Raw genomic sequence first — 17,260 nt, 5'->3', positions numbered from 1 at the left:
TCATCCATTTGACCTTCACCCCCTCATCCATTCGACCCTCCACCCCCTCATCCCTCCATCTTTATCCTTTCATCCCGCCCCCTTCATTCCCTCAAACCTTTGACCTTCATCTCCGACCTTCATCCCCTTATTCCTCAACCCTCATCCCTTCATTCCTCACGCTTCATCCCTTGATCCTCATCCTGTTATTCCTAACACTTCATCCATTCGTCCCTCAACCCTCATCCCTTCAACCCTCATCCCTTCAACCCTCATCCCTTCGACCTTCACCCCATCACCCCCCTAATGCTTTCCTCTGAACACTTAATCCATAAACCATTCCAAATCTTTATCTTATTGGTGTGGTCTTTGTTAGTGAACTGGCAACTGAGCCTTTACATGGGGCCATCACTCATGAGGAAACTGTTTCCGTACACAAAGTTCGCCCATGAGACACAGAGATGCCCCACTTTCCCTAAGGAAACTGCACAACACTATATGACAGCCGCCCGTGTTCTGATAAGTAGATGTCCTGTACTTCAGCAGGGTAGATACTTACTGACATCGTTCAGTTGAAACAAGGCCAAAAATGATCTTGTTGCTTGTATAGCAGTTTTCCGTCATCACTTACTATATAGGATTAGACATTCCTAGTGCTCTGTGACAGACAGTTGGAAAGATAGTGCTCCTTAATGAAAGAAGGGGAAGTTGTACGCTTATGACCCCAATAAATCACATCAACTGTCAGAGGTTTAAATGAGTAAGAAAGCTCAGGGAGTAACGTTGTGAGGAAGTAGTATGCCTCATTGTGTGCATACTGCACTTTAACAGTGTGTACTTTGTAAGGGCAGCTGCACTAAAAGTAAAGAGAAAAGGTATGTGATTCGGAACGCACCCTAAATGTTTCTAGATAGATAGATAGATAGATAGATAGATAGATAGATAGATAGATAGCCTTTATTGTCCCATGGGGGCATTTGTTTTCACAATCTGACACAACATTTGGATACACAAAACACCACCAACAAACACCATGCACAAACACCACCAAACATTGAGCAACATATGACCTCTGAAAATATTCTACACATGCTCTGTGCCACTAGATGGCACTAAAACCCTGTGGCACTGCAGTGAGCTTAACTTGTACATTCTGAAACAATACACTCTTCAAACATAGATGTATCTGATGTAATATGAACTATCCACTCAGCAGATGTGGCTTCAGTGTTACAAACTGTAAGGGTACGCAGCTGCTGGTGAACTCTGTGAACCACAAAGCTGCATTAAAAATGAATTTGATTACTTTAAACATGCCTCAATCAACCCCTGACGTATTACCAAATGAGAAATACAGAATACAGTTTTAAATAATATACTTTTCTGAACACATGAGCATGAGCATGGGCATGACTCCCCCTTCAGTAAAGCTGTACCCCCCTAGAATCATTTGAGACACAAATAATTAATAATTTTTGAACAATGCAGTAGTATTTATTGAAAGCACAATGTAAGTGGTGCTCATTATAATCGCGCAATAATGTGCTATTTAAATCTTAAAAGATTTAGTCCCCCCCTCCCATTCCTAGTAGTGGTATATCCCACACTCTTTCCAACGGGCAAGGCTGCTTGACAGCAGTAGCAGGGTAACATGTTCACTCACACAGACACAGTTTAACTTAGGCTACACATGTTACAACACATCCCACTTACTGTTACAAGAAGCCCCAGGCCCAGGCTGATAATATAAACTGTCTGCAACATTTCTCCTGCATTGTTCAAAAGCCTACTCAATTACGAGTGCTGCTAAGCTAAAAGCTAATGATTAAGCTCAGAGTTTAGTGATAGTCAAAGAGGACAGGAGAGAAAGAAGAGGGAGAGGACAGGATAAGAGCAGTCAGTAGCGGAGCAATGGGTACCTGTCTGTAGGCTCTCGACCTGTCAGTGAGACAAACATGAAAGACGTGCAGACGAGGAGCGGTCATTATGCGCGACTATTACGCACGGTTGTGAGGTGCGCAGCGGCAGATCTCACAGCACACTGTTTATAAACCAGTTTACCAGTTTAATTGCAGGAAATGTTTAGTTGTTAAGCCATTTCTCATAAGTATAGATATTCACTCTGCCTGTTGGAGAGATAGAGAGAAGATTAAAGTGTCAAATTGCGGTAAAAGATGCTGTATAAAAGACAGGCTACAACTTTTTTTCCTTGTCCCCCCCTGGAATTATTCTCTAAAATTTTACTGTTTATTGTCCCCCCCAACTATGAAATGGGATTTTCGCCCCTGTGTGCATGTGTATTTTCATACCTTTCCACTCCTGTGTAGTAATACTTGCAACACCACACTAAACTAAAGTGAAATCGAGTGAGGAAGCAGGTTAAGTTATCCCCTGCCTTACAAACCAGATACAAATCTAAAGTTCTGGCAGTGCCTTAACAATAGGCAAAGAAGTCTCATTCTTTTGTACTGAAGCTGCTGATTGTATTTTGCACAATCTGGATCTTCTGTATCTTTAAATATGACCACAATAAGTGTTCACTGTTTTTTCAGAGATCTGTTCTCTCACTGGGCTGGAAAAGTCTTACACTTAATTTGCCCCTGAAACCTGGCACCTCTTAGCCTTCATACATGCATCAATATTAGCCGTGCAAAGTCATCCAGCGCACTGAATTGACCCTTTAGTGGGCCAGTTCTGGCCTGTGGGCAGTCTGTTTGACACCTATGATTTAACATCATGTTTCTGGCCACCTGGTGAATATATGTCCAATTTTTATTTAATTTTGTTTTAATTCTGGTTTTGATCTGCACTAACTCTTAAGAAAAATATGTGGCTACTCAACTGACGTGTAGAGTTTTTTCACTCTTTTCAGTGGGACTCCATGAGCTCTATGAGAGCAGTGAGACTGAATTAAGACATTAAAGAAGTAGGCCGGAAAATCACAACATGAAAGCTCCATAGAGACGAAGGGGAACTGTAGGAACAGGTGAAATTTCTCTATGGGTTTTTCCCACAAGCACATACTTTTAAATAAAAAGTTATGCGACTCATTGCTAATAGAAGAAAGTTGATTGTGATAATGGCGGGATTTTGTCCACCCCCTGTGTTTTATTCCAAAACATCTGAACCTAACTGCCTTCAAACCACCAACACAATCTCTTTTTTAATCAAATGTCTATGTCCCCCAGTGTGTTAATATATTAAACACACATAAATAGTGAAGAAAGAAAAACATTGCATGCTTCTTGACTCATTTATTCAGGTTCTACCTTTGTCACCTGTTTGTAGACTGCTGTGTATTTCCAGGGTATGAAATACTTTCCTTCTGCCACTAGATGGCACCACCTGACATGTAAAACAAGGCTGCCTTACAGCTGAGCAGTCGTGTGATTAACATGAAAATATACACTTCTAGCACTGTGTTGATTGTATGTGCAGACGTGTCCTTCCTCTTTAGAGAGAGTGTGGAGACAGGTGGTGTCTACTGAATCCATTATTTCATAAACAGTCACATAATTACACTGTTTTGATTGAACACTTTGTGCAGTGGTCCCTGGCAGCTTATATTGGCGTGTAACTAATATTAACTTTTCAAATGATTGATGCTTTCAGATATATGGCACAGTTGGCGTATTTGGCAAGAATAATAGAATGAGATTAACAATTAAAATGTCTTGTAATGCACTGAGTAAAGATGAGAAGTTGACAATTTAAATAAAAGATGTTCTCTTAACATGTTAAATAAATATGTCTTTCTTTGTTGTGTGGTGCTGCTGTGGCTGTTCAAAAGTCTTAGATTTCTGCTCACCTGCACCATATCGAAAACACTGACCTTGTGGTTGATGCTTGGTTCTCATGTTGTTGTGATTTCAGTTTTAAAATGAGTGGGACTCATCTCAAATATGCAAGTAGACGAATATATGTCTACAGCTGAGGGGAGAGTGTATTGTGAAGTCAGTCTCTGCTAATGTAACGGAGAAAAGCGTGCATGTTCTGCCCTGTCATTCTGCTTACTGCCACTTATGGTTAAAGCCAAGAGCTACTCCTGGCTAATCTTGTCATTTCAGATATCTTGGAGGTGTTTGATGGGCCTTGGTGAACTGAAGCCTGTACCATGACTGTCCATTGGTTTTGAAATCTATTTATCTGCATCAAGCTGAAAGGGTTGTTCATTGTACTTGGTAAGGTCTTGGTGGATTTGGGGCTTTCAAAACTTGTTCTTTTTAAGTTATTCCATGGAGCTGTGAGTGGGTCCAGTTTTTTCTGTCTCGTGCATGTTTGCCAGAGTGATGCGAGACACTAACCAGCCAATAGTTTCTCACTTTATTCTCCAACTGACGGGTGACGGTATAGGGGAAATAATAGCAATAAAAAAATAAATTAAAAAACGACTATCTAGTAAACACAGCTGCTAACAGCGCAGGATTTCAATCAGATTTGAAGATGGAAGCAGGGGCGTCACAGTGGGAGAAAAGTGGGACTGATTATCCAGGGCTGCAATGGGAAGGGGGTCAGCCTGGCATTAACAGTTTGGTTTTGTTTGCAAATTTTTATTTCTACGTAATTAGTGGCATAACTAAATTAAAACTAGATGAATAAATTGGTATAAAGACTGAATTTTCATTTTAACAAGGGGAAAGCTCTTTCAGGCCCTTCTCACCCCTTAAAAAAAGCACTATGGTTTAGTCCATCCCTGCATGAGAACGCCACTGATGCCCCCAAAGTTATTTTATTGCCAAAGCATTTTGTAAAAAGATAAAATGAAATAAAATAAATGAGTAAGATAACATTAATTAAGATAACAACAATAACAACAACAACAATAATAATAATAATAATAATAATAATAATAATAAATGAATTAATAGAAAATTAAATCAATAAATACAAGTAAAAATAAAAAGTAATCATATTTTACGTTGCAGGCATTCATACTTTATATACATATTTAATACACAGGTGTTGGGTACAGGTTCAGTATCATATGCTGCAGTCCATTTTTCATTTCTATACAATTAAATGTAGAACACTTTTTTCCCTTACAGTTGAACTTACAGATGTTAGTCCCTCAGGCTGTGACAGGCTGATATATATATTTAGCTGCCAAAGGAGCTGCTGTCCCTTCACCCAGGAGAACTGCCAGTTTCTGTTGCAGGGTTACTGTAAGGAAGTTTGGAGCTGGAGCTGAGTAATGTATGCTAAGTATGCAGCCGGAGCACCATCATACTCTGTCATGTCCTTACCCAGAAAAGAAAACTGGGATTTCCAATACAAAAGAAAGAAAGGAAAGGGAGAGTAAGAAAACTAACTTTGTAAAAAATGATTCAGAAAGTGTGTGAGAGAGACATGGATCAAGAGAGGAAGGGCGGGGGCCTACAGAGACTGCTTATGCATAGGTGCTACGCCTTTGAATGGAAGAAAACATACTCGACACATTTGCTCGACCTCAGTGACACAATGCATTTTTAGCTAGTAACTCTGATTGCAAACTGAAGTCTTACAACAGCTGCACAGGGCATCTTCTGAATGCAGATCTCATCTGATCATACCTTACAGGATTCACTTGGCTCGACTACAAGACATTGTGTTGTGCACGCTGCTCCTCCAGCTGAAACTGTTAATTGCGTTGCTATACTTGCTCAGGCAGGTGCATTAGTGACTCACACATAAAGAAAAGAACCACGTAGTCTGACCACTTATTAAACACGACTATATAATAGTTCAGTCAGTGGCAGGCATGAAGCCACTGTGACAGCTGAGGTACATTTATACATCAACATGGCAGTTTCTGGGCAGATGTTGCTGATGTCACTGTGTTTGGTCAAGCTATCCATGACGGAGGTAAAGAAATCTGAAAAGAAAAGGGCAGAAAGTTCTACCTTAGTGAAGAGGTGTGGTTGATCCTGTAACTAGGTAGGGTATGATGCATTATTTGAATAAAAAAGGTCTCAGTATGTAAAGCATGGAAAATGCTTTCTCATGATATCAATGATTCAGTGTCAAACTGGTGGAGGCTGATCAAAGGAGGACACCTGTGTTTGACAGTGAACCCAGCTTCATTGCTACCACCCGTTTCCAATCAGTCGTTTAGGAACGGAGAGCTGTGATTGGCTGTCAGAAGAGGTTATAGTAGGTGCACTGCAGGTTACCTGTTACTGCTCCTCTGTGGAAGGAAGACAGACTTTTGGTTGTGTTGGGTCAGCTGCAGTCAGATAGAAGCATTTCAGTTTGCGTTTGATCTTTTCTCTGGCTGAAGCCATGCGACTTCTTCTGAGGTAACTCAAGTGTTTCTGTCTCTGTTCAATGTTACACATTTAAAGTTTCTAAAATGACTGTTTAAAAATGTCTTTGTTTTTCAGTGTGGTGCTGCTATGGATGCTGAATATTGGAGAGCTTCAGGCAAGCGTTAAATGTAAGGCTACAGGTTACAGTTACACTCAAGATGCAAAGTTTAAATGTCTTACTTAACTGACTGAAATGAATTTAGACCTGTTATCTGTAACGTGTTAAATTCACTGACTTTGTGGTTTTGAGACAGAAATTGATCTCTTCTCTTTTCAAAGAGGTGATAGATGATGTAACCTTGTTGGATGATACTTTATCAACAGCTTCCTATCATGGCTCTGCACCTGGCATTTGGGACATGAGCTACCAGCCCCAGCAGCCCGGCTACCCGTCCAAGCCCCAGCCCCGGCCCCAGCAGCCCGGCTACCCGTCCAAGCCCCAGCCCCAGCCCCGGCCCCAGCAGCCCGGCTACCCGTCCAAGCCCCAGCCCCGGCCCCAGCAGCCCGGCTACCCGTCCAAGCCCCAGCCCCGGCCCCAGCAGCCCGGCTACCCGTCCAAGCCCCAGCCCCGGCCCCAGCAGCCCGGCTACCCGTCCAAGCCCCAGCCCCGGCCCCAGCAGCCCGGCTACCCGTCCCAGCCCCAGCCCCAGCCCCAGCCCCGGCCCCAGCAGCCCGGCTACCCGTCCAAGCCCCAGCCCCGGCCCCGGCCCCAGCAGCCCGGCTACCCGTCCAAGCCGCAGCCCCAGCAGCCCGGCTACCCGTCCCAGCCGCAGCAGCCCGGCTACCCGTCCAAGCCGCAGCCCCAGCAGCCCGGCTACCCGTCCAAGCCGCAGCCCCAGCAGCCCGGCTACCCGTCCAAGCCGCAGCCCCAGCAGCCCGGCTACCCGTCCAAGCCGCAGCCCCAGCAGCCCGGCTACCCGTCCAAGCCGCAGCCCCAGCAGCCCGGCTACCCGTCCAAGCCGCAGCCCCAGCAGCCCGGCTACCCGTCCAAGCCGCAGCCCCAGCAGCCCGGCTACCCGTCCAAGCCGCAGCCTCACCACCAACTGCAGTCTGGCTATCTATCCCAGCTGCTAGGCAATGGGCCCAAGAATCAGGTTAATTCCTTCCAACCAAGGTCTGGCTCCAAACCCGGACAGCAGCCCAGGTATGCATCCAAGTCCCAGCAGCCCGGCTACCCGTCCCAGCCGCAGCAGCCCGGCTACCCGTCCCAGCCGCAGCAGCCCGGCTACCCGTCCCAGCCGCAGCAGCCCGGCTACCCGTCCCAGCCGCAGCAGCCCGGCTACCCGTCCAGTGGCAATTTTGGCTGGCGTCTTCCTCAGACTGAAGCTGCACCCAGCACAGGGGGTTCAACAGGGTGAGGGTTTTTTTTAAATATCATTAGAAGGTTGTTGTTGTTGTTGTTGTTGTTGTTGTGTTGATGCTTAGTACTAATATTTTTCTTCACCTTTAGCATGACTGGGGCCCACCTCAACTACTGGAGTAAAAGATTTGGCTACAACTGGTAAGTGTACTGTGATGTCAGGCCCTGCTAATGTAATGGAGAACAGCCTGTATGTGTTCTCCCTGTCACTCTGCTTACTGCCACTTAAAAGTAAAGCCAATAACAACTCTGCCTAATCTTGTCATTTCAGATACCTTGGACCATGGGCTTTGGGGTTGACACTTGTGCCTTGAGTCTTTGTGGAAATAAAATGCATTTTGTACTATGCTTGTGTGGAAGTCTCTTGTTGTTGAAAGGGGGTTCACTTCAGTAATACAAGTGGGTATTTGCCTTGTGCAAGGGTGACATGATACTGTCCAGCCAATGGGTTCACGCTCTTTCCTCAATCAACAGGTGGCATTATTGAGCAAATACACTGCTGTTCAGGATTATATCAAATTTGGAAATGTACCCATGTCTAATCTCAGTGGTGCTTTGTCAGTGAACGCAGACTGAAGTCTCAGAACTCTACAGGGCACTTTAGTGATATCTTACAGGCTTCACTTGGCTTGTGTTACACACTGCTCCTCCACCTGAAGTGTTAGCTCCTGAGTACCCTTGAATGAAACTTTCTTGGGTGTTCTGTGAAGGTGTGACCTGAACAAAATGGATACCAGCTATAGCCTTATCACCTGCAGCAAGAGCACATCATTGCTTGAAGCTGCAGTTTTCATCAGTCCCAAAAGCTCCAGTGCTGCTTTTACTGACCTTGGTAAAGCTTTTGTTTTGGTGTGGTGACATAATACAAATTGGATGTTCAAAAGTAGCCTAGCTTGTTTAAAGTGACTATGTGCTCATTTCTTCACCAAGAGGAAGAATTAGCAATGGAAATAAGGCAGCAAGACTCCAGAATAAACTTCTCAAAACTTTACTCCCCTTCAGATCAAAGACTACAGTAAACACAGCATTTACTGGTCTACAGCAATGCCTAGTGTTGTGGAGTAGTACCTGAATACAGAACACTCAGTTTTCTTTCATTTGCAGTTCTCCAGTGCTACCTGTAACATCTCAAACTTTTCAAGCAACAAGCAGTTTGGTCAAATGGCCACAGATCCAGAAAGTCTTTGGAAATCCAATGTGAAACCCCTGACTTCATTTTTCTGCGCAGTCTACTGTGTCTTTAAAGCATCATTGTTGGACTAAGTTTCAGGGGTCATTCACAAAGCTGCCTAGTGATTCTTAGAATTCTCTTTTCCTAAATTTCCCCTTCCAGTTAAAGACTAGATCCTTTTTGTAAAGACGTTATTCAGAAACCATCTTTGCCCTTGAAAGAGCTAAGGTGAAAAACTGGAGTAGAGACGTCTTTTAAGAGGCTCAAGAGTTCAGCAGAGGAGAAAATGGAAACACAAAGAGGTCAGAGAAATATTTAAACATTGAAGGAGAAAATTACATTTCCCACCCAATGAAATAACACTAGCACCAAAAACAAAATGATCACAACACTAAAATATTTGGAAAACTGGTAAAAATGCAACAGTGCAGCAGTGATGACGCTAACAGTCAGTACGTTTACATGGACAGTTTAATTCCACTTTTAATTGGAATGAAAGGCGATTAAAAGTGGTCTTGTAAACGGTCATTCCGATTGAAAATTAAATCCGATTAAAGGGGGTGGTTTATTCCATTTGTCATTCCGAATGAAATAATTTTGTGTGCATGTATACACTCATTCCTCTTTAAGTTCATTCCGGTCTTTCTGCACATGCTTGTTTCCTTGCCCTTCTGGCGCAATGACATATATAGCGAGCATAGCAACGGACTGCATAGCAACGGGCTGAGACAGAGCAGTCGGACTTGTTGCACTCACCGGTTTCCATTTGCCACAGCAAGGTCTTCTATCTCTTTTCTTCGACCTTCTAAACCCTCATTCGGAATGAATATTTCCCATGTAAACTACCTGGAAAAACTTTAATTCCGATTGATTTCATTCAGATTTATTTCATTCCGAATGAGAAGCCATCATGTAACCGTAGCCAATGACAACACTTTGAGTGTCATATTGTGATGTAGTTAATTTCATTTCCACTGGGTGTCCTCACCTTGTAGACTCGCAAAGGGGCATGTCTGTGACAATCAATCACATCTGTTAAAAGAATAGGTTCGTTCGAGATGAGCCAGGCCTGCGCAGATTCGATCACCGGCGATCGGCGCACAATGCATGCCGGTTAGTTTTGTGTCCGACCAAAGAGTATGGATACCAAGAGGCGAAGCTCAATAGAACGCCCCATAGCAACAGACCCGCCCATGGTTTCGTCCTACCGCCGCCATTTTGGACCGTCAGCAGACCCGCTTGCATACAAAAACACACAGACAAACTGAAGTATATCGCTATTAATTATGCTTACAATGCTACTCACCTCGTGATAGCTTGGTCACAGCTGCTTTTTCACGTTTTTGTAAAGCAAAATATAGACTTTAAAAAAAAAAAAAAACGACGAAAAACGGCCTAGATGGCATCTCTACATATTACATCCACTTATGAGAAGATTAACTTAATTACTCCTTCAAAATCACCCCATAAGCCAATCTACCAATAAATAAATAAATAAATAAATAAATATTTTAACTAGAAACACATTAATGGCGACGTCACATAATCAGGAATAAAGATTTGTCTGTATAGGCTATTTTAATATGATATATTTTAATGCTAAAGCAGTAATCAGTTCTGATAGCTTCATCAGTTTTGCAAGTGTTATCTTCCCTCCAAAACTGGCATATTAAATTAATATTAAAACACTTTATATCTTACACCTCAGGAGTTCTTACCTGTCGGGATCCTTCGGGAAACAGTGGAAGGCCAGGTGCGGGGTGTTCCACTGATAGTTGTTGCAGTTAATTGCACTACACTGTTTTCTTTTACTTTTTTCTCCTCTCTCCTTGACATCTTGCATGTTGTCTGGGCGCAACAGTCCAAAATGGCGGCAGCGCCCCTCGTGGCTGTTGGCAAAAATTCAACGGAGCTTCGCCTCTTGCATGGATACCAAGAGGCGAAGCTCCGTTGAATTTTTGCCAACAGCCACGAGGGGCGCTGCCGCCATTTTGGACTGTTGAGCTTGGACTGTTGCGCCCAGACAACGTGCAAGATGTCAAGAAGAGAGGAGAAAAAAGTAAAAGAAAACAGTGTAGTGCAATTAACTGCAACAACTATCAGTGGAACACCCCGCACCTGGCCTTCCACCGTTTCCCGAAGGATCCCGACAGAGGTGTACGTTTTAAAGTGTTTTAATATCAATTAAATATGCCAGTTTTCGTGGGTATATATATATATATAGGCCTATATATGGCCTCTTGGACCATTTATTTCAGAACTGATTACTGCTTTAGCATTAAAATATATCATATTAAAATAGCTTACTTATTATTATTATTATTATTATTATTATTATTATTATTACTGTCCTCTTACTGTACAAACTGTAAACAAATCTTTATTCCTGACTATGTGACATCGCCATTAATGTGTTTCTAGTTAAAATAATGATTTTTTTTATTTTTTATTTTTTTTTAGTATTTCTTGATTTTTTTTGGTAGATTGGCTTATGGGGTGATTTTGAAGGAGTAATTAAGTTAATCTTCTCATAAGTGGATGTAATATGTAGAGATGCCATCTAGGCCGTTTTTCGTCGTTTTGTTTTTTTTTAAAGTCTATATTTTGCTTTACAAAAACGTGAAAAAGCAGCTGTGACCAAGCTATCACGAGGTGAGAAGCACTGTAAGCATAATTAATAGCGATATACTTCAGTTTGTCTGTGTGTGTTTGTATGCAAGCGGGTCTGCTGACGGTCCAAAATGGCGGCGGTAGGACGAAACCATGGGGGGATTTGTTGCTATGGGGCGTTCTATTGAGCTTCGCCTCTTGGTGTCCATGCTCTTTGGTCCGACTTCATCCCGACTTGCTCTGACATATTACAAAAGTGAACAGCGATAAAACCGCGAGAGCCAGGCGCTGCAGTTGCTCTCCACCGACTGCACCGCCTGGCTCTCACCTGATCTAACAGCTAATTGATTAAGATGTCGACTCAACAATATGATGTTTTAGATAAACTTTTCATTTTTGTTGAATTTTAGAGATTAAGATTGTATTTGTCTGACCTGAAGGTTTATTCTGTGACAGAAAACATGTTGTGTGACTGATGGTGAAGTTTAGTTGTCAGAGACTGAATACATTCATCATAAACTAGAGTCTACTGTACTATATTAATATTGGACTGTTTTAATTATTGAAGTATTTAGCAACACAGAGACTTGTGGTCAGTGGGATGTGAGGATTCTTAAATTCTCTGCACAGATGTGAAGCTCTGACTGTATCTGACTGAGCCTTAATGAAAGCTGTTGTCCTGTATTTTTTTCCTCTGAAAATATGAACCTTATAGTCAAGCGCAGTTTATTCAGCCTGTGTAGTTGAGGGGACAGGTCAAACTGGTATGATGCTGATTTACAGGAGAATTCATGTAACATGGAGGATAAACCATGAACATAAACTACAGATCACCTGTAAAGCATTTTAATAAATTAATATATCATAATTAAAACAACTGGAGACTGAAAACAAACTGATATATGGGTCTGATCACTTTTTTAATGAATTGACATCATTCCAGACAGGATGTTAGTGTGTCTGTGACTTCCTGTACGGACTGAAGGCTGCTGGAAACTGTCGGGAAACTGTCCGACTTCACCGCAGCTTTTTGTCACCGCCCCCCGCTGCGGCCGCCTGCTCTCGTCTATGTTTCAGGCGAGGCGCAGTTCATCTTGAACGAGCCTAATGTATCAGGGGTCAATCACATCTCCTCGTTAAGGTACAGTTTCTGTCCCTTCCTTGCTCAGAGTTGCTCTTAGAACTTTCCTGGATGACTCCTGAGCTAGGATTCCTTACTAACAGTTTTTAGTCTAAGTTAGGAGGTCTCTTAGAGTACTCTCAGAATGTTTGTGAATATGGCCCCTGATTTTGAGCACATGACAGATATAAAAGTCGAACAGCAAACCAAAGAGAAAGGGCCAAACACAAAGTTAGAATGCATCCACTCTGCATTAGGGGAAAAACACAAAATATCTAAGAAGACAGAGTAATGTCTGTCACGTTTATCAAACAAGACCTCAGGCACATTGTAAAATGTATTGGTGCAAAGTTGTATGAAGTTGCCCTTATTTCACAAATCTGTGATTTTGCCAAAATCAGTGTAATTCTGGGCAGTTCTGACCGATGCACATGACGTTCATTCACTATTTTTTTAATCATTTTTTCAGGGAGTATTGCTGTTTTTTTATTCTACACATTTTATTTATATAGACTAAAATGATACCACTTCATTTACTTGAATAAAAAAGGTCTCAGTATGTAAAGCATGGAAAATGCTTTCTTATGATATCAATGATTCAGTGTCAAACTGGTGGAGGCTGATCAAAGGAGGACACCTGTGTTTGACAGTGAACTCAGCTTCATTGCTTCCACCCGTTTCCAATCAGTCGTTTAGGAACGGAGAGCTGTGATTGGCTGTCAGAAGAGGTTATAGTAGGTGCACTGCAGGTTACCTGTTACTGCTCCTCTGTGGAAGGAAGACAGACTTTTGGTTGTGTTGGGTCAGCTGCAGTCAGATAGAAGCATTTCAGTTTGCGTTTGATCTTTTCTCTGGCTGAAGCCATGCGACTTCTTCTGAGGTAACTCAAGTGTTTCTGTCTCTGTTCAATGTTACACATTTAAAGTTTCTAAAGTGACTGTTTAAAAATGTCTTTGTTTTTCAGTGTGGTGCTGCTATGGATGCTGAATATTGGAGAGCTTCAGGCAAGCGTTAAATGTAAGGCTACAGGTTACAGTTACACTCAAGATGCAAAGTTTAAATGTCTTACTTAACTGAGTGAAATGAATTTAGACCTGTTATCTGTAACGTGTTAAATTCACTGACTTTGTGGTTTTGAGACAGAAATTGATCTCTTCTCTTTTCAAAGAGGTGATAGATGATGTAACCTTGTTGGATGATACTTTATCCCCAGCAACCTGGCTACCCGTCAAGCCCCAGAGCCCGGCCCCAGCAACCTGGCTACCGTCAAGCCCCAGCCCCAGCCCGGCCCCAGCCCCAGCCTCGGCCCCAGCAACCCGGCTACCCGTCCAAGCCCCAGCCCCAGCAGCCTGGCTACCCGTCCCAGCCCCAGCCTCAGCCCCGGCCCCAGCAACCCGGCTACCCGTCCAAGCCCCAGCCCCAGCAGCCCGGCTACCCGTCCCAGCCCCAGCCTCAGCCCCAGCCTCAGCCCCGGCCCCAGCAGCCCGGCTACCCGTCCCAGCCCCAGCCCCAGCCCCGGCCCCAGCAGCCCGGCTACCCGTCCAAGCCCCAGCCCCAGCAGCCCGGCTACCCGTCCAAGCCCCAGCCTCGGCCCCAGCAGCCCGGCTACCCGTCCCAGCCCCAGCAGCCCGGTTACCCGTCCCAGCCCCAGCAGCCCGGTTACCCGTCGCAGCCCGGTTACCCGTCCCCGTCCCAGCCCCAGCAGCCCGGTTACCCGTCGCAGCCCGGTTACCCGTCCCAGCCCCGGCCCCAGCAGCCCGGCTACCCGTCCCAGCCCCGGCCCCAGCAGCCCGGCTACCCGTCCCAGCCCCGGCCCCAGCAGCCCGGCTACCCGTCCCAGCCCCGGCCCCAGCAGCCCGGCTACCCGTCCCAGCCCCGGCCCCAGCAGCCCGGCTACCCGTCCCAGCCCCAGCCCGGCTACCCGTTCAAGCCCCAGCCCCGGCCCCAGCAGCCCGGCTACCCATCCCAGCTGCAGCCTCACCACCAACCGCAGTCTGGCTCTCTATCCCAGCTGCTAGGCAATGGGCCCAAGAACCAGGTTAACTCCTTCCAGCCAAGGTCTGGCTCCAAACCCAGACAGCAGCCCAGGTACCAGCCGCAGCAGCCCGGTTACCCGTCCAAGCCCCAGCAGCCCAGCTACAAGCCCCAGCAGCCCGGTTACCCGTCCAAGCCCCAGCAGCCCGGCTACAAGCCCCAGCAGCCCGGTTACCCGTCCAAGCCCCAGCAGCCCGGCTACAAGCCGCAGCAGCCCGGTTACCCGTCCAAGCCCCAGCCGCAGCAGCCCGGCTACCCGTCCAAGCCCCAGCCGCAGCAGCCCGGCTACCCGTCCAAGCCCCAGCCGCAGCAGCCCGGCTACAAGCCGCAGCAGCCCGGCTACCCGTCCAAGCCCCAGCCGCAGCAGCCCGGCTACCCGTCCAAGCCCCAGCCGCAGCAGCCCGGCTACCCGTCCAAGCCCCAGCCGCAGCAGCCCGGCTACCCGTCCAGTGGCAATTTTGGCTGGCGTCTTCCTCAGACTGAAGCTGCACCCAGCACAGGGGGTTCAACAGGGTGAGGGTTTTTTAAAAAATATCATTAGAAGGTTGTTGTTGTTGTTGTTGTGTTGATGCTTAGTACTAATATTTTTCTTCACCTTTAGCATGACTGGGGCCCACCTCAACTACTGGAGTAAAAGATTTGGCTACAACTGGTAAGTGTACTGTGATGTCAGGCCCTGCTAATGTAATGGAGAACAGCCTGTATGTGTTCTCCCTGTCACTCTGCTTACTGCCACTTAAAAGTAAAGCCAATAACAACTCTGCCTAATCTTGTCATTTCAGATACCTTGGACCATGGGCTTTGGGGTTGACACTTGTGCCTTGAGTCTTTGTGGAAATAAAATGCATTTTGTACTATGCTTGTGTGGAAGTCTCTTGTTGTTGAAAGGGTGTTCACTTCAGTAATACAAGTGGGTATTTGCCTTGTGCAAGGGTGACATGATACTGTCCAGCCAATGGGTTCACACTCTTTCCTCAATCAACAGGTGGCATTATTGAGCAAATACACTGCTGTTCAGGATTATATCAAATTTGGAAATGTACCCATGTCTAATCTCAGTGGTGCATGCAGTGCTTTGTCAGTGAATGCAGACTGAAGTCTCAGAACTCTACAGGGCACCTTGTGATATCTTACAGGCTTCACTTGGCTTGTGTTACACACTGCTCCTCCACCTGAAGTGTTAGCTCTTGAGTACCCTTGCATGAAACTTTCTTGGGTGTTCTTGAAGGTGTGTGACCTAAACAAAATGGATACCAGCTATAGCCTCATCACCTGCAGCAAGAGCACATCGTTGCTAGAAGCTGATGCAGTTTTGTTCATCAGTCCCAAAAGCTCCAGTGCTGCTTTTACTGACCTTGGTAAGCTTTTTTTGGTGTGACATCATACAAATTACTAGTTATTCAAAAATAGCCTAGCTTGTTTTAAAGTGAATCTCGGTTTTCTTTCAGTTGCGATACTCCAGTGCTACCTGTAACAAGCAAGCAGTTTCAGTCTCATTGTGATGTAGTTATTTCATGTCCACTGGGTGTCGTCACCTTGTAGACTCTCAAAGGGGCATGTCTGTGACAACCAATCACATCTGTTAATGTATCAGGGTCAATCACACCTCCTCGTTAAGGTAAAGTTTCTGTCCCTTCCTTGCTCAGAGTTGCCCTTTCCTTAATCACTCAAGCGAGGACTCCTTACTAGAAGTTTTTAGTGGATTTTTTTTTTTCTGAACGTGGAGAAATGTCACTTTCAAAATGGCTTCTAATTGTAATCCATTGCTGTCACCCACCTGTGCTCATTTATTAATCAAGATTGTTTGACTCCCCCTACCAAGCTCATAAAAATGTTTTGCTTGCCTCCTGTCCACCCTTTTGCACCCTGATGAAGACCTTAGTGTTTTAATGGAAGAAGTTTTGGAATAAAGGCTTTTTAACTGAATTAAAATGCACCTGTTCCTGCCTGAAGTTCATTTTTTCTTTCCATATTTTCTAGTGTTTCTGTGTGAGTAAATGTGCGTTAGGTTGATGTTCACTGACGGACTGACTTTTGCACCCACATTGTTTAGGTCTAAACCAGGCGTAGGAAACATGTAGCTCTTTAGCCCCTCTCCAGTGGCTCCCTGTGGCTTTGACAAAAAAAATTATGTGGCAATGACTGACAGTTATTTTCTCTTTCCATTTTCATTTTCAGTTTTCAGTGTTGTAGGCCTAAAGGAATTCTTACATTGTCTAACTGCAAAAATGTGAAGCCTATATACCGAGTAAGTAAATTGTTTTAATGTTTCAACAACTGAAGTGAGCAGACACGGCGGTGCAGTGGTAAGCAAGAAGGCAAGAGAGTTGCTGGTTGGAACCTGGGGTGGGGATGCAAACCCTGGGGTGGGGGAGCCCTTCTGTGTGGAGTTTGCATGTTCTCCCCGTGTAAGTGTGGGTTTTCTCCAGGTGCTCCAGCTTCCTCCAACAATCCAAAGACATGCAGATAGTATGGTAACCTGTCCTGGGTGTACTCCGGCCCTCGCCCAGTGTCAGCTTGGATAGGCTCCAGTCCCCCCGTGACCCCTAACACTTTAAGCGGTTACGGAAAATAAAAGAATGAACAACTGAAAAAAAACCTAATACATCTGCTGCCTGGCACCTTCTCCTCGAAACCTTGATAGCAGCGGCTTGTCTTGAGTCTTCCTAAAGGTTAGCTATGGATGCCAAATGCTTTCACTG

The 17,260-nt window shown here is 44.9% G+C and overlaps 1 protein-coding gene across 2 annotated transcripts; it reads left to right on the top strand.

The window, feature by feature from the left end:
* Nucleotides 1–6,116: 6,116 nt before the first annotated feature.
* On the top strand, nt 6,117–7,969 carry LOC125890128 (calcium-binding protein P-like). Of its 2 annotated transcripts, none has more exons than XM_049578614.1 (6): nt 6,117–6,254; nt 6,339–6,391; nt 6,588–6,671; nt 6,918–7,617; nt 7,714–7,764; nt 7,895–7,969. In XM_049578614.1, coding segments are annotated over exons 1-6 (906 nt in total). In that variant the 5' UTR covers nt 6,117–6,237; the 3' UTR covers nt 7,896–7,969. The 2 variants fall into 2 exon arrangements, with proteins under 2 accessions (XP_049434571.1, XP_049434570.1); XM_049578613.1 differs by having other exon boundaries at nt 6,588–6,716; nt 6,828–7,617.
* The last annotated feature ends 9,291 nt before the right edge of the window (nt 7,970–17,260 follow it).

Source organism: Epinephelus fuscoguttatus, linkage group LG6 (genome assembly GCF_011397635.1).
Source record: "Epinephelus fuscoguttatus linkage group LG6, E.fuscoguttatus.final_Chr_v1".
NCBI classification, from domain to species: Eukaryota; Metazoa; Chordata; class Actinopteri; order Perciformes; family Serranidae; genus Epinephelus; species Epinephelus fuscoguttatus.
The sequence above is the reverse complement of the archived record's forward strand: the minus strand, read 5'-3'. Positions and strand labels throughout refer to the sequence as shown.